Source organism: Carassius auratus, unplaced genomic scaffold (assembly GCF_003368295.1).
Source record: "Carassius auratus strain Wakin unplaced genomic scaffold, ASM336829v1 scaf_tig00215723, whole genome shotgun sequence".
Lineage (NCBI taxonomy): Eukaryota > Metazoa > Chordata > Actinopteri > Cypriniformes > Cyprinidae > Carassius > Carassius auratus.
Genome location: NW_020528212.1, coordinates 550,000 through 575,861, shown reverse-complemented (window position 1 = coordinate 575,861; position 25,862 = coordinate 550,000). Strand labels below are relative to the sequence as shown.

Here is a 25,862-nt window from a genome sequence, read left to right as displayed (position 1 = left end):
AGCTTGCGACTGTGAAATTGTATTAAGGCAGGCAAATTGGGTTTGTTTTTAGAGAGCTGAGAGCTTTTCCTGTGTGCTTTGTCAGGGTTGTTATTAGAGAATTGAAATGGTAGTTACTTTTAAAACTCTACCCAGGTGAGTATACAGTATTTGTTTTCCATCGTGCTCTCTGTGTAGGCAGTTTTGAGCAGTTCTGACAGGATTTTGCTATTTTTCTTGAATCCGTTTAGATTGCGCAAAAAATATCCAACATTCTTTTTAGCAGTAATTTCTGGAATTTTGTGGAAAATGTACTTAAAAATGTATGCAATATTTACCATATTATGTGTGACATGTACATTAGGTGTATATTATAGTAAAAATGCTGAAAGCTTTATTTTTTGTCTTAAATTCTTTAAATTCTTAAGCTTTTACAAATAACTTTATTAGTGATTTTTGTTCTTTTGCTTTTATTAAAAATGAAAACATGTAAGCAATTTATTAACAATAGGATAAAATAGGGCTGGGAGATATTACCAAAAATATTATCTCACATTTTCTACATATCTACACATCTACATATTTTATCATGATATTCATGTACCATTAATGGAAGGGAAATATTTGTTTGTTAGCATTTGAGATATATGTAAACATAACTCCAAGAAGTTAACTTTTAATTTATGGCCCCCTGGAATGTTTTATTTTTACCTAAATTCTTAATTTTATTTACTTATTCATTCACTTGATTCTGTTTTATGATTAATACTAATTTGCCATCAAACATGACGTCTAATCAAATAAATGAATACATATTTTAACAGTTTAGTGTATCTAGAAATATTATCAAATGTATATATGGGCCTAACAGTTTACAACAACACATTGCATTTTATGATGATTGCAGCCCTAGGACAAAGATACAAATTAAATTGTGCTTTTTCTGTGTGTATTCAGATCTAGAATACTAAAGAAAGTAAGTAATCAAATGTAAAATATAACACTTTGTAGTCCTCCGCACTGTGTGAATTAAAATGACTGATTCTTCTTAATCTGCTAATTACGTCAAGAGCAGTGAGTGATTTAACCTTGCCTTTTGTTGTTTAAAGATGAAGTAAATTAGACATTACAAAAACTGGAGAGACTAAATAACTTCATCAGCTTTGCTTCTTTTGAATTGATTTGATTGAGTTCAATGTGAAGAATCTAAACATCAAGAGAAATCTGACAAGTTGAAGTAGCTGTGCATTGTTAAAGATGTAGTTCACCCAAAACTGGAATTAAAACGTAGATGATTTTGTTTCAGTGGAACAGATTTGGAAAGATTTAGCATTACATCACTTGCACACTGATGGATCCTCTGTAGTGAATGGGTGCCGTCATAATGAGAGTCCAAACAGCTGATAAATACATAACAATAATCCACACAACTCTAGTTTATCCGTTATGGTCTTGTTTAGGGCTGTGATGGTTGCCGTTGTCTACTGCCACCGGTGGTTGTGCACGTGACATCACGCACTCTATAGCAAGCATAATATGTAATAAATAAGTCTATGGTAATTAACAAATGACCTCAAACACCATACACAGCGTTTCCTTTAGATTGGCTGGTTTATGTGCAGGAAAATACAGTTTATGTGTTCAGCAAATAAATTTTGTGTTGGGCAATGGACCTTATTGAGAAACCAAATACTACATCACCGATCTGAAACCATCTCCATTAGGGCTGTGCGATTAGTCAATATAGTCATAAAATTATGATGTGATTTTGCACGATTTCTAAATTGCTTTATAGCATGATTTTCCACGGCCCCATACGCAACGCCAGGTTCACACACTTCGTCTGTGTGCAGATTTTTTCTGCATCCATGTTAATGTATCAGAGCGTTCACATTGCTTGTGGTGAAACGTGAAAAATGTTGACAGAAAATGTTAGAAATAGAAAGTTGCTAGAATAATTAATATCTAGCACATGAGTGTAGAGAGATGTGAGTGCACAGGACACAGTTTGAGTGAGTGGAGAAATTAATGCTTGCACATTTTATTAATGTGTTTTCGCGCTACAATAATGCACTCTCAACATTTGTCATTAAAATAACGGCATAATCCAAGGAGCGTGAATATGAATATGTCTATGAAAGATTGTATTACTGTACTGTGATAAAATAGAATCACATTTTCAGAAACAAAGCATTTTCAGAAACGTCTGGAAATAAAACATTCAATTTCTTAAAATTATTTAAAATTAAACATTTTAAAAATTTTCAGAAATGCTGAAAAGTGGGCAGGCACTCATGCACTCTATGAACTATCTTGTCTTTCTTTGGTGTTACTAACACACAGGTACTGTAACCTCTGTACCTTTCATACTCTGTGTACACAAGTCCTCATGCAGAATAAAGTGCACAGAGATAGCAGGGCGGAGGTCAGGCCAGATGCTGGAAGTTACACACAAACAGCGTTGGATATGTGTGCTAATGTACGCATGACTCGAGGTCAGTGTCTTCAGACCGCTTATTTGTCGTTTGGTCATAACTTCGCAGGGATCTTTAAGAGTGTAATTGAGCTGTTGCTGGGTGGAATGCCTCTCTGTGTGCATTTCTGGTTTTCCCCTCCTCAGTTTTTGTTGCCATATTAACTCCATCATTGGCCTCGTTTAGGATGTGACCTCTGAATGGGGGAGCAAGAGGGAATGGATGACAGACCAGATAAACAGAAATGTTCTTGTATCTGTTCTTCATTCCAGTACGGGGCTTCAGACTAACTATCATTTGTGGGCAGTGGAAATTTTTATATTGTAAATTTATATACGTTATTGCACTCAAAGTAAATGTTCAATTATTCTAATAGTATTAGGCCTATATGTAACTGACTGATAACTGCATTGATAATAAAAGGAACAATGTGTTTGTTGCAAATTCAAGAAAAGTTTGTTTTTCAAAGCACTGTGATGCATCTTACTTCAAGTGCAGAACTCTGACAAAAACAATTGGCCAGAATTATTGCACATCTGGCAGTCTTTATATTGTTTTATTGACAGATTGTACAAGTTTGAGTAGCAACGGGCTTCTTTACACAGCCTGCGCATGTGCAATTGGTGCTTTTGACCGTGTATTCGGCACGCCGTCACAAAAGATGGGAAGCACGCGGATGTCCATGCAGAGTCTCTGCGCACACTCTCTGCTGACGATTTTTACGTCATGCATACCATAGCGGACTCACACATGTGGAAAGTATAACACAGGCTTAACAGTATATTTGTTCACAGCAGTTTAATATTCCTTAGGCTCTTTGTGAAAAAAAACCACAGATTTATTAGATTTAATTTATACAGTGAAGAAGACTATGTAGTTTTATTTTACATTTGATTACTCATTTTCTTTACCTGAATACTATTAGACTTGCCTGAAAAATATAAAGCACTGTTTATTTCATTTCTATCTTTAAATAGAGCGATTCATGACATCTGTTGTTTTTTTTCCTCCATATCACAATACATTATATATAGCAGAAAAACTGAATAATGCAATTTGTTTTTTTTTTCAATATCGTGCAGTCCTATTAAAAATAAAATGCAAACTACAAACAAGGACAGGGAAGAAATGAATGAAACAAACTTCTGCTATTTTTTCAAGTATTGTAGGTTTAACAGCAGCATTCATCATAGTCTGAAACCTTGAATTTATACTGTCATAGAAAAATGCCCTCTGTGATCTAAAATCTTGCAGCACTGCTGTGAAATCAAGACATCAAGCTACTGTCAGTTAAATCATGTATCAGTACTGTGTGAGTGTGTTGTTAAAATGAGTGGAGGCTTCAAACAATCACTCACATCTGTCTCTTTCTCTGTCTGTCTCCAGTAGCGTGATCGGCGTAGTCCGTGTTTGAGCTGGTGACTTCTCTCTGGACCGTGTGAAAGCAGCTCTTCTGCTGAGTGATCTTGGAGAAGATGTGTGCGCTCAGATAAGAGACTCTTCAGACGAGAGACAAAAATGTGAGTCAATAATCTGACAGCACCTTCCATTCAGACCTGTCATAATTCCTGAGGGGTAATAAAAGCGTAATGTCTAAATAATGGCTGCCAAATAGGCTAACAACTTTATGAAAAGTGGTTTGTGTCTGTCAGATCACTTCCCTGTAGTCAGAACATTTTCACAGCAAAAATAATTGTTCTTTGAGTGGCAGTACTTCAAAATGTGTTGATTGTGTTTTTTCCAGGGTTACCACAAGAAAAACTAATATGCTAAATGAAGGCTAATTTTTTATTAATTATTAGCGCATACACACACACATATATATTTAAACAATGGCATTAAGGTACATTTTATTTACTTTACAAGTCAATGTATTTTTTGTTTGTTTATAAAAAACAGTTTTTATTTATTGTTGTTGTTTGTTTATTATTGTTCTGCATTTATTGGACTGTCATCACATCAAACCTAAAGATCTTCATAATGTTTTCATTTTTGTTTGCTAAGTTTTCGATGCCACAACAAAAATGAATATGCTAATGAGACCTCTTTTTTTATTAACAAGTTCAATATATTAAAACATTGGCAGTAATGTAAAGTGAAAAAATGCATAAGTAATGAGAAATAAAGCAAATTATTCATGTAAATACTTTATTTTTTATTAGAAAGTTAGATATTAAAACAATTGCTGTAATGTAAAATGCACAAGCAGTAATGACAAAAATAAAACTGTATTTATTAAAATAATTACTTAAATGTATTTTTGTTTTTGTTTTTATTATAATTACTTGTTGTTGTTGTGCATGCATTTATGTGGCTGTCATCAAATCAAGCCTAAAGATCTCATTTGGGAATAATGCATGTAATGGGACACTAGCTTGACCCCGATGACAAAACTTGTCAATTTACCTTGAACCAGTAATACTGTAGAAAAACTGGTATGGGAGGTTTCTTTATTTAGTTTAACTCTTGTCTTTATTAAAAGTCCAGGTAATTCTGACATTCACACTGTACTTATATAGAACAATAGATTTTTGTAAAGATCACCAAACTATATAATATGAGGGAACTTTCCCCAACCTTCAGGGGTTTCTGGCCTTGTGACACTCCTGTATCCTTCTGAAAAATCCCAGCTTTAGAAACGAGTAGCAGAATCTTTTTTATTTTAACACTGTCCCTGATCTTTTCAGTGTGATTCTCTTAATGATTGTGATTTGCATTTAAGTGTGGATTTATTTTTTTATATAAGTTCTTTCACTGCATGAATCAGTCTATTAAAATGCATTTAAAATGTTCACAATTCAAGATATGGGGCAAAAAAAGATATATATATATTTACATATCATGTTGTTAATATTACACAAAGAGTGCAGTTTTTCCTCAAGTCGTCATGATTAAAAATGTGATTTTAGATTTTATACAACAGTTCAATAAACAAGAAGTAAATATTAATAGACAATGCACTTATTCACTCTGAGCAACATGATGTTGTGTCGTTCCTGAATGAATAATCAGTTTAAATGATTTGGTTCAATCGCAGTGACTCACTGATTTACAGTGACTTGCTGTCACCTACTGCCAGTTTTAATTTCATATTTAACGGGGTCACATGACGTTGCTAAAAATGACATTATTTTGTGTATTTGTTGTAATGAAATGTGTATTCTGTGTAAGGTTAAAAAACACATTATTTTCCACAAGGTACATTGTTGTTTGCTCCTCTGTGAGGTGTGAGGTGTCCACTTCAGATGCAGCTTCTGTGTTTCCTCTGCATTGTAAAGATGGATTTTGCTGATACTGATTTTATTAGCTTGGCCCAAATGCAGGAATTTGACTAAAAAGATGGTGCACACTTTTAGAAAAAATGGCTTAAAGTAAAAATCCCCTCAAACCTTATTGGAAAAGATTAATTTCTATCACTGCTGTGAACTGACCATACAGAATTTTTTTTATATCACACCCCCCTAATTTTTATTAAATGTATATAATAATTTATTGATAGTAATTGTTTAAATTAATATAATTAATACTTTTTAGTCAAATATGGTACTATAGACATTGCCCTAACCTGCTCATATGGTATTAATTTAATTTGTGCAGGTTTTTAAAAATGTCTTAAATTTGAGCTTAAAGACCCTGCAGAAACCCTGTCCAGAGGACATGTCTACTGCTGTGAGCGTGTTCATACCGCTGTGGCTGTATGACAGAAGACCGAGAGGGGTCAAGGTGTCTGTTGGTGCTCTTGTGTGCCAGCGTATGGTTACTGGGGTCTGTCCCATGTGCCATGGGAGGCTTACGCTTGGAGCAGATGGAGAGAGAGTAGAGCTCTTTTTGTGTGTGTGTGTGTGTGTGTGGGTCCTCTTCTTTTCACTCAATGGGTTACATGAAAGCCTTTCATTGTTCTGTTTTTTTGTCTGTCCTGTACTTCCCTCTTGTCTTCATGGGCTCACTCTCACCTGCTCTAGCCTTTGTACTCCTCCCCGATGCAGGCAAACACACACACACACACACACACACACACGCAAAGAGCAGATTACTTGTCCCTGTTCTCTCCAGCCAGGTCCCTGTTGGCTCGGGCTTCTCAAATGTTCAGATGATTAATGGTCTCAGAATCTGAAGGCGCTCACCGCCGCCGCCTCATCCATTCCTCCCATCCCCCTGCATCTCCTCTTTCTCCCCCAAACCCATCTATGTTTGAATGCAGGATCTCTCTCTCACACACACACACACAGCGCCACCAAATGCTGGTGAGGGTCGTCCCAGCCTCTCAGAGTTGTGCTTTGTCACTCGGGCAGCTGCTGTATTGTCTCTGGCGGTGTCTGGGAAGGCATGTGCTCTCCGGGTGGAGCGATTGCCACGGTTTGGCCAGGTTCTGGCACGCTGCTGCGGAGTACTTCCCCCAGCCATATATACACGGCCTGATGAGACACAGATCTCATGTACACACACTTAAAGGAGCAACGGAGTCCAGTGATGGGGCAGTAAAAGTGAGTGCAGACGGTCAGGCCTGGATAGAGGTTTACCTGGAATGTGAGCTGTTGAGGTCAAAGGTTAGAGTTCCTGTCCCCTCTGGCGGACAGGAAGCACTCTGTGTACAAGTCTTGGTTTACTTATATGGGCCAAAGGTCCTCATGAGAAATATCTTGAAAACTTGACTTTTTAAAATATTTTTTATACAAATGTGCACAACTATTTTCAGCATTGATACTGAATGTTTCTTGAGCAGCAAATCAGCATGTTTAAAATGATTTCCGAAGGATCACGTGACACTGAATACTGGTGTAATTATGCTGAAAATTCAGCTTTGCATCACAGGAATAAATTATATATTCAAATAATCACTTATTGTAAATGTTTCACAATATTACTGTAGTTTTGATCAAATAAATGCAGTCTTGGTGAGCATAAAATACTTCTTTTAAAAACACAAGTTCAAAACTTTGCATCATAGTGAATAGTAGTGTTATCCAGGTGAAAAGTGAGTTCAGAGCGCTTTAATATGCCAGTTCTCTCCTCAGTGCATGTGATTTCAGATGCTATTCATGTCTGTGGTACAAACAGGGATTCGAATTTGAACCCCTTAACCGTAAGTATGAGTAATGATGTTTGCTTTAGCAAGCACTGGTAATTAGCGCTTAAAGACTTAAGGTGGTTGGAACTGTGGCACAGTGGTTTAATTCATGTAGTATAATGTTGAGCTTAGCTCATGCTGCAATTTGAACCTGTCTTATTACCTTCCCTTTCTGTGCTAAACCTATGAATAAAAGCAAACAAATGGCATAGAGGATAACTGTTTTTGTTTCTGTGTCTGAGCGGTGAAGGTTTGGGTTTATAAAGAGGTGGATGATCTCACACGGGATTTTCCACGTCACATCTGTTCATCTGCTGTTGTGACCTCATCTCTATAGAGATGTGTCACTCTCACATGGCCCAGCACGACGCCCACTTTTATTTTCACTGGCACTCAATACGTGATAATTGCTTGTTAGCTTCTAATGTAAATCTGTCTCCCTTTTGGGTTGGAATGATTGTTTACAAGTGCCCTTTAATGAGACCGAATCAAATCTACATGGACCTTAGAGGAGAAACCGTATTTAATTTGGTGCCAGCGAGGCTTTGAGGGATGAACGTGCAGCCTGTTATTCAGGTCTTTAGGCCACAGCAAATTTTTGTTTTGTATGCTGAAGAATAATTTGCATGTATAAATGTTCTACAGTCCCTGTGAGCAATTTCCAAGTTGAAATATGAAATGAAATAAGAAGATACATTTTTTGCTTTTATCTTCATATTTTTCATTTTTCATTAAGCCTATATGAACGTAAATTAACGAAAATTTAAGAATGCATAGAGCAAGTTTATTACATTGGGGCATATATATATATATATAAATATACATTTATTTGTCTTTTATTTAAAAAAAAGCTTTTAGTTTTAGGTTTTAGCATTGATTTTACTTTAAACATTTTTTTTTTATCTTGGGCATCTATTCTGAAATAGTAGTTCCTCTGTTGGACAAAAATGGCGATCTTTTTTCAATCCATGCCCTTTTGCCACTTACAGCAGCTAACAAATCATTGCTCTTCTGTTCCTCTCTCTCTCTCTCTCTTCCAACATTTTCCCCTCCTCTGTGTGCTGGCTGTTGGTGTTTGTAACTGGGTGGTCCTAAACTGAAAGTAAAAGAGAGTGAGGTAAAAGTGGCAGAGAAGGCGGGAGGATGGGAGGAAATTAGCCTGAGTCATGATGATGATGATGATGATGATGATGATGATGAGGTGTGTGTGGACAGATGGTGGGCTGATGCCATCGTGGGAGGAGACAGTCGATGTAGACAGCAGGTCTTTTAGGGGAATGAAAGGTCGTCCCACTCTGTCACACAAACATTGATGTGTAATTCTGTGCTTAAAGGGATAGTTCACCCATAAATTAAAATTGGTATCATTTACTTAACAGTCCATCTGCGCTTAACTCACTATTATCGACCACATGTACTGCCCGCGTTCAGAACTGTTCTGCACGCATGGACCAGTGCTTTCTGCGTCATCTATTTTATTTGCAGGGTCATTCTGTGTGCAGCATGTGCATAACAGTCCTCGGAGCAGACTAATCGGTGGTAAATATACGGCCCTCAGACAGAACAGACAGGCTGTCGATGAGTGACAGGGCCGTTCACATATTGCGCCTAAAATGCGTGGAAAACGCTAGGCGTGCCGTTTCTCCCGTTTTCCAAAGCGCTAACCTGTTCTCTCCATGAAGATGCAGAAATTTCAGGAAAGGATAAATGGATTTGCAGCACTATAAATTGCTTGCAGTAGCTCTGCTACTGAATTTATTTAAAAATAGCAATCCATATACAGCTATGATCAGCTGAGCTTTCAACGTTGTAATGGTAAAGGATGAAGCTGATTGGTTAATTCTTGTCACATGACCCGCTCTTGTGGCATTCTAAAAAAGTTGATGTTTTTAACTCGATGTGGTGCAGACGCGCCTGGAAAAAAACAACCGCGTCGTACGCATGCGCGACGCGACTGCGTCGCTTCCATTCTGAGCGCGCATACCGCGCACCTACATTGGAAATAACGAACTTGAGCATGCAAAATAAACGATATGTGAACGGCCCTTAAGTATGGCAAAGAAAAGTGTGGATTCACTTTCAACTTGGACTGGAAAATGGTCGGTTTACTGCTAAGAAACACACGTCAGGCAAACTCTTCTCAGCTAAAGCTAAAGGTTTTGTTCATATTTTTTAAATAATTGTAATGTAATGTATAAAATATAGTTTTCTTTCTTTTGCGACACTTTTCCTACTGTAAATGACAAGATGTTAAACAAATTTTGTATTTTGACAAGACCAATAAAAATAACAAATAGGCAAAAAAAATTGTACAACCTTTTTTTCTTTTTTCTCTGTGATATTTTTCCTTTTGTGTTGACAGCAAAATGTAAAAACTAATTTGATTCTGGAAAAGGTGACTAAAATAACAATTACTGCTGCTTCACCGCAGTAAGAAAAAAACTCCCATACGGTCATAGCCCTATGCACAATAATTTGATAAAATCTAAACATTTAGTGAAACAACATTATTTAATGGGGAGATAAAAACGGTCTCCTCTAACCCGTACCTGATCTGGCAGAAAATGCCAGTTTCTGAGCCGATACGGAGTATCAGTTTGATGCATCCCTAATTAGAGCGCGAGCTGGAGGTGAGTAATGTTTGTCTACTGTCAGCTCACTTTCTAATTGGGAATAATTTCGTTCCATGTGACAATCTACAGAGTGTGCGTGTTCACCCCCACACAACAGGATTTCTGATCATAAATATTCAACATGTTGACCTTCTTGCGAGCAGATTCGATCACTCTCAACACACCACAGGAAAATCTTGATAAGATCGTCTGTAGAACCATCAAGATAATCGTAAAAATGAGTGCCATCTAATTTGTTTACATTGTGTGTGTGTGTGTGTGTGTGTACCTGGTGTATATTTATATCTGTGTATATATGACTACACACAATCATACATGTATACAATTTAATAATTATTTACATCTAAAAAACTATACATTATGTATATTTGTTGAATAAATTTGTATATATACATATAAATATACACGGTACACTTTATTTTGGATGTGATTAATCATGATTAACCAATTTGACAGCATAGTAAAAATTTAATTGCTAATTGTTAGTCCATAGTGCACTAATGTTATTAGATTTTGTTTTTTAAATGTATAAAAAATGTTTAATGTATTAAATTCGGTAAATGTGAATATTTTCATGACAAGATTAATAATTGCTGTATAAGTGTTGTTAATTTGTGATTCTTTACTGATGTAGTTAACTAATGTTAACAAATGAAACCTTATTTTAAAGTGTTGCTGACAAAAGCTTTGTGAGACAAACCGGTTGTAAAAAGTTGTAGCTCTCTGAAACTGTTTTCAAATATAATTTTCACACTTCCAAGATTAGACTTCAGTGACCTCAACAGCGAGTGCAAATGAGAGCTGTGGAGGGGGGAAAAGATTTTAAGTGAGAAATGACTTCTTCTGTATGGCTACTGGCGACTTGTATTATAACACATGAGTCATGTGGACTACTTTTACGGTGCTTTTCCATGTTCAACGGAAGAAGTCATCATTTAGATCTGAGGACGGACGGATGTTTGGAAAAGCATGAGGATGAGTGATGACACCGTTTGCGTTTTGGGTGAACTAACCCTGTAATAAGCCATGCTGGCTGAAACCACCCCACTTCAGACTCAACACGAAGAGCCCTGATGTAAAACAAATGCTCATAATTTCCACACCAAACTTGAGCCTGTGTGTATCAAAGTTTGTGAGTTTTGTGACGTTACCTTGGTGAACACATGGAAAAAATCCTCCCACAGATAACGCTACTGAAATCAACACCCTCTCACAACTAAGCAAAGGGTGTCCAAGGAGTTTTGCGTCAATCTCCCATGTGTTTTATGCAGGTGTATCCCTGTTTTGTCCTCTAATTCACCCGTGTGTCCACTCACTCATTCACGGTTTCCATCTACTCCTCTTCATTTGTAAACCTTCCCGTCCAAAGAGAGTCTCAAGCATCTATTTGGTTTGGCACGGAGGGCAGCCCCACTATGGCTTGTTTTTTTTTTTTGTGCCGGTGCGGTCTAGACGTGTGAATGTGTGCAGCATGTGGAGAGACAGCAGATAAGGCGGCCCTCTGTGTAGTGGGGGAGGCACACAGGAGATTGTTCTGAAAAGAATGAGTGGGGGAAGGTGAAACGGAGGGAGGAAGGGGGTGGGGAGCTGAAGGTGTGTGTGTGTGTGTGTGTGTGTTGAGAAGAGACATGCAGGAAGAGAGCGAGAGGGAGAGAGAGCAGGAGGGTGGAGAGTGCTCAAGCTGTTGATGGGGAAAGAGAAGGGAGGGGTTAGAGAACGAGCAAACGCCGGAGAGGCGAGGGAGGGGTGTGTGGGTAGAGCCTCTTCTCAATGAGGAAGCGCCAGAGCCATTTTCACTGTTGAGTAAGAGCACGCTGCTCTCTACGAACGAGCGAGAGAAAGAAAGTGGGCCTTTTGGGTTTTTCCGGAGCAGTCTTCGCTCATTCTTCCTCCCTCCCACTTTCTGGCACCCCGCTGGAAGCGGTTTGCGCGAGCGAGTCCTCGGGAGGACACACAATGGGGCGAAGTGCCTGTGTTAACTGGGCCGTTGTGCTTTCGACGGGGGGAAGGGGTAGAGAGCCGACCGGCGCACAGAGCTAACAGATCCAGCCGGTCTCAGGCCTCTGCGCCTCTCTCTGTCACGAGCAAGACTCCGATTAGAGACTTCTCAGGAACCACGAAACCTTCCTCTCAGGACTATGGTGGACTAACTATGGATTAACATGTATTTGGCTCAGTGGATTTTAGGAAACGTACGTCAGAACTGGAGATTCGAGAGCGAGAAGTCGCTGTGTTTTGGGAAAGAGTGACGAACTTTTCTTGCCTTTTTAGTTCCCTTTCTGTTTTGCTTTTGCGCCGAGAGGAACTCATAAATGGATTACAAAATGCATTCCAAGTCCAATGATTTGCTGGATTTTCAGACACTGGATGCCCTTTTGGAAAAAATTGCCCATTGCTCCGTCCCTGTTAAAAGGTAAAACTGATAAGCTTTTCTGTGAAGTTGCTTTTCTGGAACATTACACAGTGAATCACCGGTGTCGTTTGCTTGTGGTGTGTCTCTTTTTGTTGATTGCTAGCTTGTAGTTTGATCTCGATTGAACTTAGTAGATATTCAGGTTCAGTGTTAGAGTCTGTTGTTTTGATTTACTAGAACGATTTTACATTTTCACTTCGTCAGGTCAGAAAAATGTGTCCTTCTCTGAGAGCCTTCCCCAGATTTCCCTCAAAATAGTATTTTTAAAGGGTACCATTGTTGGTAAGAAAGCTAAAAGCCCCGAATAGGCAGCCTCCCGTTGGGAGAGAGGGGGTGTGTGAGCGAGCAGAGGGAGGGGGTGGGTTTTCCAAGGAAAAGGGAGGTGGTGTATTTGTTGTGGCAGAAGGAGAGAGTTCAGCCGGCTATGATTTAGCAGCTTCAGTGAATGGTAAAGTCAGACTTGCTGCAAATACGCAAATGTAAATGATGTGACCTTACTTTCAGACTTTACTGAACACTGAAAGATATCTGGAAAAAAATGACTTTTCAGTGGATAACATATACAATATTCTCTCTTTTTCTCTTAGGAAGTTTGTCCTTGTTTGTTTGCTCTCTTCTGTGCTGTTCTTAGAATAGACTTCCTTCTGTCCTTTGCTTGTTCAACCAGACAAAGTCCTTCAGGTGTACCTAGAAAAGCAGTTCACCCAATGACTCACTTTATAGTCTTTAAATGAACCATCTAGCATTAGTTAACTGTCCTAATGTTGCATTTCAGTGATTTACAAAGACTATACGCTAGGGTTGGGTATCGTTTGAATTTGATAAATTTCAGTTAGATTCTCAGTTTCGATTCCAATGGAATTAAAAAAAAAGATATCAAGCACATTTATTCGGTCTCTTTTTGCAAAACATTTAGATGCAGCTGAATCCCATGAACAAAAATCACCAGGCTACATAAAAACAGGACTCCTTTTTTTTTTTTTTTTTTTTTTTTTTTTTTAAAGAGCTGTTTGTGTGCAAAATAGAGCTGCGTGATATTTTTGGGGGGGATTGGGGGGTTTAGAGAGATTGTGGTTCTCTCACGATTCAGAAGATAAAACAGACAACTAAAAAAAATCACATGTAGTTTATTCTGAAATATTCAACCTCTGTGCATAACTAACAGTCTTGAGGCTTGTGAATGTGTGTCACATGCAAGCTGGACATTCCCACCCTGTAGCTGGAGTCGTGTGAGGCATGTGGAACAGTTGCAGTCGGAAAAAAAGTTCTCCAGTCACATTGCGCACATGCTTACCGTGTGCCAGTGCGCTCCTGGCTCCATTCTCCAATAGACGTTTGTTAGACCCCGTTCGGAGTCATTTTAGGTCACTGATCAAAGCGCTAGAACAAACAACACGCCGTGGCAAATGTTCAAATCACCTCTGTTTTGTTTGACGGAGGTTCCTGTGGAGTCACACTGATGTTTGTACAGATTAGTCCCCTCCACTTCAGGAGCCGTTTCACAAACACAACTGTGAAGTTAGATGGTTTTACTCCTTTCTGCTGGCAGCTGAAGGGACCATGAAGGCTGAGATGTAGAGAAGAACAGCTCCCAGGAGGAGCGGTGGCGAGACTGGACTGTGAAAGAGGAGAGGAGAGATGGATGAGGGAGGTGGGACTCTTGGCCTGAGCAACCGACTCTGTATAGTTTCATTTATTATTTATGCATATGCTTTCAAGCAAATAAACCTGCTGTCCCGGTCCTGTACTTAGACTCGACTGGGAGCCTTGAGCTTTCTGCCCTGAGAAACTCCCAGTAAGCATAAATGATTAATTGTTTACTTTCGTTAGGGATGCAGACATTTTGTTTGCTGTCGGTTTTTACACCCTCCCTTTCGTGTGTCACAGTTAGGTTTGGCCTGCCTGTAGAACCAGATTTCCTGGTGTGTGTGTGTGTGTGCGTGTGCTCATGTTCGTAGTAACCAGAGCCGCTTCCTCCCTCGCACACATTCCATAGTGGTACATAGTGATCTGTGTCCAGTTCAGAGGCCAGCTTTTATTTCCCTGGGCATTTGGGGCAGGAAGTTTAGTGCCCTGGGTCGGGAAGGTTCATAAAGTTCACATTCTTATTAGTACAGCAGCCAACCTGTTTTCTGTGCTATTTCAAGTCTTTAAAACACCGTAACGCCTGTTGCACTTGTGCAATTATTAAAGTTAGGCTGAAACATGAGCTTTTAGTCATTCTTCTCAAGAATAGTAAATAACTTTGAGCAGAGCCTAGAGCATTGAGGAGTTTTACAACCCAGTGTGCCCTTACTAATTGACCGTTTTAACGTCACTGCTAAGTTGTCCAAAGGTAAAGCCCTGGAAGGTTATATTGGTGCATTTATTGCTTCTATTAGTGGGTGTGGGTTTTCACCGGGCCTGTACTGGAAATATTTTCTTTTACGTATAATTCAAACAAAATCAGACTTTTGATAGTGTTGGATGTTACTGACAAGCCACTGCTTTGTAGAGTTATATAATAACTATCTGTACCATTTGCTTGAATCTTGCATGCCAATTCTCAAAAGCAATTAAACACAAAGTTTACATTAATATTGTAAAATAAAGCATAGATTCTGAGAATTTCGAAGCTTCTCATTTCATCTAGCCTTTTAGTGGTCATGGATGTTAGGGTTTGATGGAATAAGTTGATTGAAATTGAGGCTAAACTAAAGTGCATGAATGTTTACACAAATTATCATTCATTAAAAATTTTCACACTAAAATCTATTGTGAAGTTGCAAAGAAATGTAGGAACACCTAATACCACCCACACACAGTCACTCTGGGTGGCCTTATAAATGTGTTAAGATAGCATTGAAGAATTTTACATTTGGTTTGAAAAGGTGCATTGTAGCTTAAGCTGTTAGGTTACACTTATATACAGCTTGCTAAAGATTACAGGGGATGGGTGATATATCGCAAAAGTAATTATTGCGATATGCATATCGCGATGGCGTGCAATATCTGAAACCTTTCAATAAAGGGCTACGTAAATCAGAATGTTGCAAAAGGTCAATGTTTAAGATCGACACATATAGCAGAGGAATGCTTGATGTTAAAAAGTTAAGTTCAGTAAGTTGCAGAAAACAACTCTGCTGTCTCTTCTTGTCTGACTCACACCTGAGGTGCGCGCACAAGCCGCATCTCGCACAGTGTCTCTTCAGTTCTGCCACACACGTGCAAAGTGCGCGCACACCCACACATAAACACAGAGAGACGTGTTTCAGTTAGAGCGCGAACACAGACTTGATTCGTCTTTTGCATCTCCTCCTTATGTTTGAACAGACACATACACAGAATTGTCAATAGTACCTGTCTTGACGATCATTCTCGTAAACGCAGTCAGCTGAGAAAGAATTTGTGACTACTTTTTATGGACTGATAAAACTGCTGGTTTTTTGCAGAATTTGTAGTGATTCTTTTTCAATGAAAATATAATTTAAATAGATTTTTCATATATTTATATATTTCATATATATATATATATATATATATATATATATATATATTTTATATATATATATATATATATATATATATATATATATATATATATATATATATATTTTATATATATATATATATATATATATATATATATATATATATATCGCTTTTAAAAATGTTTTACATTTTTTATACAAGGTATCGTATATTGCATTTTTCTTCAATATCACACAGCCCTAGTTTGGAAGCGTTTTATGCAGATTGCTAACCTCAGGCACTCTGTGGGTTATTTGTAACGCTCAAAATTCATTAAAATTAGAATGAGGTTAAGAGTAAATTCATGTGCACACGCACGTGTTGTGAATAAGATGGACATTTTTTCTTGATATCTCCTGATATGATAAGTATGAATAATCCACACAATTATTAGTAATTGAGACCCAGTGCCTTTTGGTCTCAGGTCAGGGATTTTTCATGCTCTACTGATAGTGTGCAAGAGAAATTCATTATTTTCAATAATGTAATTTATTCACGTTCGTGTGACATTGCAAAGGGGCATTTGTGTAATAACTTAAAGCTGCCAAAATGTTTGGAATGAGGAAAATGAATGTTTAGCATTCCCAATGCAATTTTTATATGGAAACCAGATCGTAGACTTGAAACATTTTATACATTTTTGATTCAATTAGTTGTGCAGCCCTAATGAGATTTGTTTAGCTGGTAAGTGATATGAAAGGCAGTTGTTGTTTTCAGACAGGTTTAATCCCACGGCTGTACTGTCATTTTTATAACATTCAGCCTCCTTGTCTCTTGTGTGACAGTCAACCATATAATGGAAAATCAAGCTTTTAGCCAAGTAACAACTTCTATTAAATAGTCTATTTCACTGTATTAAGGTCTCATAATGGATTTAGGTGCATTGCATTGTTTATCCACCACACATCACATGTACACAAGCAAGATTTTCTGCCAGCCATTCATACATTTTAGCGATCCATCACATCTTAACTACCCTGTCCATAGGGTAGGCTTTTGTGGCTCTGACCAATGGTCATTGACATTTTCTTTCAGATGTACGTGCATTGGTTTTTGATACAGGCGCTAGTAAGGAATCATTTTTCTAAATTTTACTGCAAATATGAAGCACTGACATTGTTCAGCTGTACACATGCTGTCAGTGATATGACTTTTCAATTGTGTAATCGCTCATTCAACATCTGCATGCATAACTTCAGATGACTCTGAAGTGGTCAGAAAAGTTTGACCATTTAATACCAATCATAATTTGCCCATATTGCTCATTACAGGTTATGATCAGGATTTGTTCCTAATTTTAGTTCTCAGAATCTGACTCATGGTCACTATATCAATTGAGATTGTGCTTGTTTTCTTGGGTTTCATAGATGTGTTTGTTTATGTTTAATCCGGTATTAAACAGGATAAAGAATGTAAATTGTACAACCTGTGTATAATTACTTATTAATTACAAGCTCCGTCTTATACCACGTAGATAGAAATTCTTTTGATTTATGGGTATAATAATCTTAAAACACACAATTACAGTCCACAATCTGAATCACGGTATTCCCAATTTTGACTTGTACTATTGAGAATATCCAGACTAGAACAAGCTTGTGAATCTTATTTATTTGCACAATTTTAGACACAGTACTGTGGTTTGTGGAAGTGTAGAGTTCAGTAATATTTGAGAATTCCCTCGAAGCTATTTGCACCATTAAAAAAACAAAAAAAAAGCACGTTGTCTCAAGGTATGTGGTTTACACTGTGCAGTGCACCATGTGACTGTGTGCAAACAGTGAACTCGTGCACACAGTGTTCTGATTGACTGTGATTTGTGACTGTCACGTTGCACTGCATTTCAGTGTTCAGGAATCCAGTTGTGTCCGGCCTGGTTAGGACACTTTGTAATGATTATAATTAAGGCTGCAGCAAATACTTGTACTGATGTTGGGTCAAAAGCTTCTGTTCATGCCACAGTTCAGTACTGTAGCCAATTAACAGATGTTTTAACCTGCTCTGTGTAAACTTGTTTAACTATCGGAAATGATTAACACTTTCCCCCATGTAGTTTAGTTCTTTAGTTTCACAATGTAATCTGTTAATTTAATTTTAAAAGTATATTGAAAAGATCTATGAGATTTCTTTATAAAGGTTTTTGAAAAGTCCAGTGAATGTTTTCTTCTGTAAAGGGTCAATTCGGAGGTCTTCTTTGACTACATATGTATTAAACTACAAATGTATCTTACTGTTTGTGCTGTTTGTTGTTCACAGGCCTTTAAAAGCTTTTCTCAGAGTCTTGGAAACAGTCAGGATGGGTGTCAGCCAGGATCTAGTTATGTCCAAACTTATAGTCCGCGCTGTATGCATTAAATTATTAAGTGTGATTCATTGTCATCTTTTTGATAATCTCTGTTTGATAAAGTTTTTAGCTAGCACCTTTATTTTTTTATCTTGTGTAATATTAGCAGATAGTCTAATCTGTTTGGTTTGGTACCATGTGAATTTATTATTTTTGCGGTCTATGGGAAGGTCAGAGAGCTCTAGGAATGCATCAAAAATATTTTCATTTGTGTTAAGAAGATGAACAAAGGTCTTACAGGTTTGGCAAAATAATTAATGACAGAATTTTGATTTTTTGGTGAACTATCCCTTGAAGTAACTCGTAGCCTATAAACACTAGAGTAGGGAAATTATATAATAACGAGATCCCATTTGTTTGTATGGAGGAGTAACGCATGTAATAAATTAGACTGAAACTAGCACTGCTGAGGGGATTTTTACACCAGAGGAAGTTTTCCTTTGTTTATTAAAAGGGGAAAGTTCAGAGCCTGACTTACATTGGTCTAACTCAAGGAGTTTATTCACATTTCTTCAAAGTGATGCACACGCAGAGTTGTCAATTGATAATAATAGTCTAATAGTCTGACTCTTATTCCAAACCTCTGCAGAGCGTCTTCAAGTAAAATGTGCCTCGAACAGCTGGATAACAACGGTTGAGTTGTTAATGAAGCGGTTTGTTTATGGAAAAAACCCCTATTGTGTTTGAATGAATTATTTGGCTGTTGATCTTTATAAGCGTATTGAATGAACGTTACTGCACCACACAGATTTGATGGTTATTGGCCATCTGTGTGCATGTGTGCGTGCTGCACCAGCTGGAGTAAACTCATGGTGGGGTCATGTAGTGCTCCCAGCTCCAGTCTGTCACTTAAGTGCGAGCTCTTCCAGGATTTCTTGTGTGTTTTCTGCATAGCCTTTGTGTGTGATCAGTCCACTTTCACTGCAGTCACAACAGCTCATTTGTGTGTTGCTGGTACAAGACAGTTGGCGTGTGTTTTGTCTCTCATTTGTGTGTGATGTCCTGATGTGTTTGTTCAGTTTGGTAGCTCATCCGTATCAAACCCTTAAGCATGGTATATAGTTAGTAGGGCTGTCGCGGGAACCACAATATCACAATACCTTGCTGTTAATGAGCAAACCGCAAATGAAAACAAGAACCGCAGCAACCGTTTTTTTTTTTTTTTTGCATAGGGTTATGACCTTCTCGTTTTAATTTTTTTTTGTGCATGTTTACTGAATATTAAATAAGTTAGTAATGATAACATAATGTGTATCATGCTAATTTGTACAGAGGCTCTGTAGATTTGCACTACACAAGCCTAAACAGACAGCGAATGAGAGAGGGATGAACTGATCGTGTGTTATTACTTGCAAGTCATATATATTTGTGCAAATGGGTAGTCCAAGGAAAGCCAAATATCTGTCTTGGCATCGACACATTGTTGGTTAGCTGAGCCTTCTAACATGGCGCCCAAAGGTAAAATGATTTAAACAGCGCGTTTTATTACATCTCTCTTTTAATGAACCAGTGTTTTTGAACGTAGTTGAGTGAACGGTTTAAAGACTGACTGACAGCTCGTCTAGAATGCACAGGTGGAAATATCAATAGAAAGTCTCTTGACTAGTCAGATTCGAGGATCAGAACGAACTGTTATACGTATAGGCTAAACAATAGCCTAGGAATATTATTGTCAGGTATATGTTCTGTTATGTAAATTATTTTGTCATTCTCTTCTGTTTACCTCTCTTCCGGTTTCAACGCTATTTGGTTTCGGTTTCTTTGGTTTCTGGATATGATTTCGCTATATCGTTTTACACACACACACATATATATGGCGATATTACTAAACTGCGCTATTGAGCCACTCAAAATTACCGCAAGGGAATTTCCTTTACTACGACAGCCCTGATAGTTAGGTGAATTCAAGAGACCTCTTGGGCTTTAGAGGAAACTTCTGGGTGATTTCTAGTTAAGCTCTATCAACAGCATTTGTGATGCATCAGTCGTATTTAATTGCAGCACAGATTTCAGGAAACCCAGTGTTTGATATAGTATTATCTATTGTCTCTCTACTGTAAACAAACAAGTGCCAACAGCCTATGCTGTTTGATGAAAGAAATATTAGCAACTGGAGGCATATTAACTGTCAGCAGTTATTAGTAGACTGCTGTTGAACACCATGGGTGCTGAATTGGGCTCTTTCACGTTATATTGTAAAATCTCAAATTTTCTATTTAAATATATTTTCAAATATAGTTTAATTTTTAGCATCATTACTCCAGTATTCAGTGTTACACGATCATTCAGAAATCATTCTAATATGCTGATTTGTTGCTTGATGTTTTTGTGTAAACAACAGGACTGCACGATTAATTTAAAGTGGAATTGAAATCGACAGAATTCGACATATTTAGCACACTTTTCTTGTTGACTCTCCTGCCTTTTGCATTTAAATCTTTATTACAAGCAATCCCACGGGTCTTAAAGAACTTAATTTTTCTGCCTCCATAAAAATGCATATATTATGTTATCCTTGTTTATCTAAACGTGCACTTTTTCTTGTTTTAAACCTAGCCAAAAAGCCAAGTGTTGACTGAAACACGGTATGCTTTAATTGTATCCATTTATTGGGAAATTACTGCATTTCCGTGTCGATCCATGGTCATTTTTACAGTGAACAATGCACTGTCACTTTAATTGAGCACATGCAGCACAGTAAAAATAGACTGGGTACATAAACGTTTGCTGCACCGTTCCTGGAATGCCCTGACGGACCGCAACCGCGTGCAGTATGAACGCTTTAATCCGTTAACATGAGCGCAAAGAAAATACACAATGCATGCACACTCAGATGGAATATGTGTGAAACAGGCGTTACTGCTCAATACAGAACCGGATTTACTAACAAAATGCGCATGACGAAACCGTAAACAGTGATGCATTTTCTTCAGAATTTTCTGGTGAGCTGAAAGTACAAGAACAGTGTTTTAAAATGATTGTATAAGAGTAGTGTAATTAGGTCAGCTTTGTGTGACGTATATTCATCTATATGAGTTTTAACTTGATTTTTAGGTAGGCCCTAAATGTTACCCTGGAACGGTGTGTGAGTGAGCATTTACTGGTAACAGACAGTTTGGCGCTCTTTCCTGGCTAGTCACGCTGGCAGATCGTCATTTCCCTCTTTCTCTGTGTCTGAGCCCTAGGGTTGATAAAATGGTCCTGTGACCACTGTTTCTGTCGTCACTAGGTGAGTCATCAGGAATGCTGTTAGTCAGACATAAACAACTGCTTTGTGTGTTTACAGATACTTTTAGACTCGGGAAAAGAAGTGGAATGTGTCGTGTCAGTGAACCTTCGGGGTAATTCTGTTCAGCCCCAGCACACCCTGTTTTGGTTGCATTTCCTTCATAGTTGGGGGTATTTTTAGCTCTGCTTGTGTGAGTGTGCTCGTGGCTTTAGGTTGAAGATTATTCCTGTGCTCTTTGTCTACAACCTGGACATGATGTCCCCCATTACAGAGCTGATTGGAACAGTGAAGTTAACTCTGAGCTGAACTCCCACATCCTGAGATCTCCAGAGACAGAAACCATATGAAAGCTGAGTTCGAGCCCTTTTCCAAAACTTTTTTCATTTTGTCCATAGCTTGGAAAGTTATGGCTATCTGTATCTGGCTGACAGCTATGATTTTCCAGAATGGAATATTTAGAAAAAAGGGTTTAAAGTGACTGGTTTCATTTTCACTTCTACTTAAGGATTGCTGTCTGTCTGTCCATTATAACATAGTTTAGGGCACTTACTGCTAGGAAATGTGCATTGATACACCTTTATTATATGTTACATGGTTTATTTGGATAAGTTAACTGTTTTTGTGGTGTTCTAAGAAAGCACCGCCCGCGGCAAGAGAGACTTTGCTTGCTGCAGTGAATCGCTATTTTTCTGCACTAAACAAGTGAATTTTGCCAAGATATTATAGAATAATAATTGAATGAAACCCTAATTTTGACACACAATTTACATAGTCAATTTTCTGAATTTCCTGAAAACATCCCAGATCGCATCACACGCACACATCATTTTTTATATACGTTTTTTTAAACCTGTATTTAAGTTTTTTTGTTGTTTTTTGCAGTTTAGGAAGTTACTGTAGACATTGGTGTTGTTTCAAAAGAATGCTGCTACCTCTATACATTTCTATTCTAACGTTGGAATTTTCTAAACTTCTACAGCTGCTGATTCCAGCAGGAAAAAAAAGGTCCCCATTTTCCCCCAGCCACTGTGGATTTATTTTTTTAATCTTTGTTTAATACTTGTTATTGTAGTAGTACAAGTAGATCTCAAGTATGACAAAAAGATAAGGACATTTGTTTATATAATTTATTACATTACTTTCTCTAAAAATACAGTTTTTATATCGTTTTGGGAATTTTCATTTTAATTAATTGTTACTAAACAACAGTTCAGTGGTTCCTTTTTTCAGTGCAAGTTCTTCATTTTCCTGTTGTACAGACATTTAAATTTTAGCGTTTGTGTTGGAAATGGCTTATGCTATTCCTTTTGTAAACTGCTGCATTTTATTGTGGACATTTTTATTCATTTGGCAGAAGGTTTTAATTAATTTTTTTTATTATTAGCTTGTGTTTCCCCCTTGGAACTGAACCCCTGATCTTGTTTCACTAATAGTTGAGCTGAAGTAATGCTCTGCTGTACCACTGAGAAATTAATCACATTTTATTTGTACCCACATTATTAGTCAAAGGGCATGCGTCATGAAACAAGCATGACCAATGTGTATAAATAGTTTTTAAAACCATTCTTGTTTAAACTGTTGAATGGAGTTTTATGAACAACTACTACTTTGTTCTACACAGGTTTCATGATTGAAACCCAAAGATTGGCCTAATATCATGATTGAATGTTGTAACAAGAAGCTAAAATAGAAGTGAAATGAAGTGTCAGTGAGAGGCTTTGCTGTGGGCCTGGTGCAGGACACTTGGCAGCTGTTGTGCTGTAAAATCATTATAACACTGTTGTTGTTACTACAGCCAAAGCTTGTGTATATTAAATGACTTGACACAAGTTCAGTTCCTTTTTTTATTGTTTGACCAGCAGCTGTAAATGCTAATTTGACTGCAGGAAAAGCACACTGGAGGATGCTTTGACAGAAACTGGGTTCATTTTGTTTCACACTGCTGAAGCAAATTCAGATTATTTTTGCAAGGTGAATTTTGTTTGTTTTTTCCCCCCTCTCAGTCATTCTGAATAATTCAAGAATGGCGGTGGACTCATCCTGGCTGAATGCATTCTGGTGTATCATGTTTTATGAAGACTTGACAGGAGACAGGGGGACTGTGCCAGTGAGTCACTACAGCACTTGTGTGACTGTGAGATACATGCTGCCGGGGAGTAGAAGCCTGTCTGCACACTTCATCAGATGTCATAACACGTTCCTCTGATGCCTTTTCTAATTTCTTTAAGCACAGAGACTCTGCTCTGAAAGTTCCCATTCTGATTATTTACAACCGTCTAAACTTGAAGCGTTTTTCAGTTAACTCATCAAAGTAATACTTTCAGTAGAAGTGCTACTGCATTACCGTTGTTTACAGGTTTCTCTTGGAGAAAGATTAAATGCTAGGCTCTCGACAGAAGCATGAGGCGACATGAGGTTTCATTTGCAGGAAGTGTAGGTGTGGGGATTGCCAGATTACCCAGACAGTGGTAGTAGTGGTGGGGGTGTGATTACTAGAGAGACGAAGACATTTGGGCCTCCTTTGGTATCAATTACCAGGCTGACCTTTAACATGCTTCAATCGAAAAACAACTGGCTGAGGAACAAGAATTGATTTTGGAGGTGCAGGATATGTGTTTGGTTTGCTGAGCTCCACACCAGCTGTACTCTCCTACACTTCTCTGTGATGGGGCTTCAATTGGTGTGTGAGGTCACCTAGTCACGTCGTGTTGATGAGCTGACACTGCTGTGCGCTCCGTCTCTCTTCTCTTTTTCCTCTCTCTCTCTCTGTTTTTCATTTACTCAAGCACATTTATCTGATCACCTTACCAAAGCAAATTACGAGTCACTACGAGCCAACCCATTCTAAGCCATGGGGCTTGTTTTCTGTAAGAATGCTTTTCTTTATTGGAAATCACCTGATGCAAATTTGAAAGCTGTGTAAAGCAAAAGGTTGTTTTGTTTTTGTCAGTTTCAGTAGATGATACCAGTGCCAGAAAACTGTGTCACTATAGATATTCAAATAATTTTTTTTTTAAATGCCTTTGAAAATGTAACCAAGTATTTTTCAGTTATGGAAACATTTCAGTTTTTCATGGAATTCTGGTAGCTGCTAACTGGTAGAATTATTAGTCTTTACATTTTTATTTTAAAAAGAATTAAAAAACAAATGACAAGTCATAGAACAAATAAGCACAGGGATTTTTGGGTATCAGCAGAATCAAGTATTCAGGTTTCAGTGTTCTAGTCAGCATAAAATTAAACCTCTTCCTATCTAGTTTCTAAATGCGTGTTATTGATTGATTTATCTGTGCATTTTTTTGACCTTGTAATTTTGAAGTAATGACTCCGTCTTCCAGTGAAAAGACTTTCTGATTAAATGTACCGGACCTCTCCAATCATTTAGTTGGTTTAAACTCTGCCCCTTTCTTACAATTGACTGCAAGTTCTTGTTCACATCCGTTTAACAACCAATGCACACAACCATGCAAGTGCCTACCTTTTCTTTTTTCCTTTACTTGGATGCACATCAAAATATGGAAGAAATTCTCGTTACTTCTGGTTTAAGACACTGTATTGTTGGTTATGTAAAAAAACAAAAAAAAAAAACAAAATATATATATATATATATATATATTATACGAAATTGTTCAAGCAATTAAAATTTTTGAACTAGGTAAAGATGTCATATGGCAAAGCTATATCAAATGGCACATCGAATTAAACATGTCTTTTAATCAGTGTGAAAACCATGTCCCTATATCTTTTTGATAAATATTGGACACAGGAGGACCACCATTCAAGTAAGGCTTAAATATGCCATGGAGGGATATATAAAAGATTTTTAAATAAATAGAGTGTGTATATTGTTTGGGTCTAAGAAATAGAATAAAATCAATTCCATTGCATATCCTCTCAGGATACCTGTAATCACTTTTACACGTACCAGAGGAACATTGTTTTTTCCATTTTTAAAGCATAAACACCATAAATACGATGCAAGCTTTGGATCATCCAATGTTTCTCTATGGCGCTGAAAACTACAGATGTCCAAGTTCTGCTCCCAATGAAACTGATACTTGACTGCCATTGGCTCATCTGTGTTCCAGGGGAGGGGCTTACTGATTCGCAGCCCTGATGAATGGAGAAGTGCGGCAAGAAGCTGCGTGGCACAGTGGCCAAAGATGCCTATCTAGCCCATATGTCCAAAGAAAACTAATTATAAAGCAGCCG

At 37.7% G+C, this 25,862-nt stretch overlaps 1 protein-coding gene across 1 annotated transcript in view; it reads left to right on the top strand.

The window, feature by feature from the left end:
- Positions 1 to 11,857: 11,857 nt before the first annotated feature.
- LOC113095443 (bromodomain-containing protein 4-like) overlaps positions 11,858 to 25,862 on the top strand; it is a 30,288-nt gene continuing 16,283 nt past the window's right edge. The window contains 1 exon segment of the mRNA XM_026260977.1: positions 11,858 to 12,567. Within this exon segment, the coding sequence (XP_026116762.1) occupies positions 12,467 to 12,567 (101 nt within the window). The 5' untranslated portion in view covers positions 11,858 to 12,466.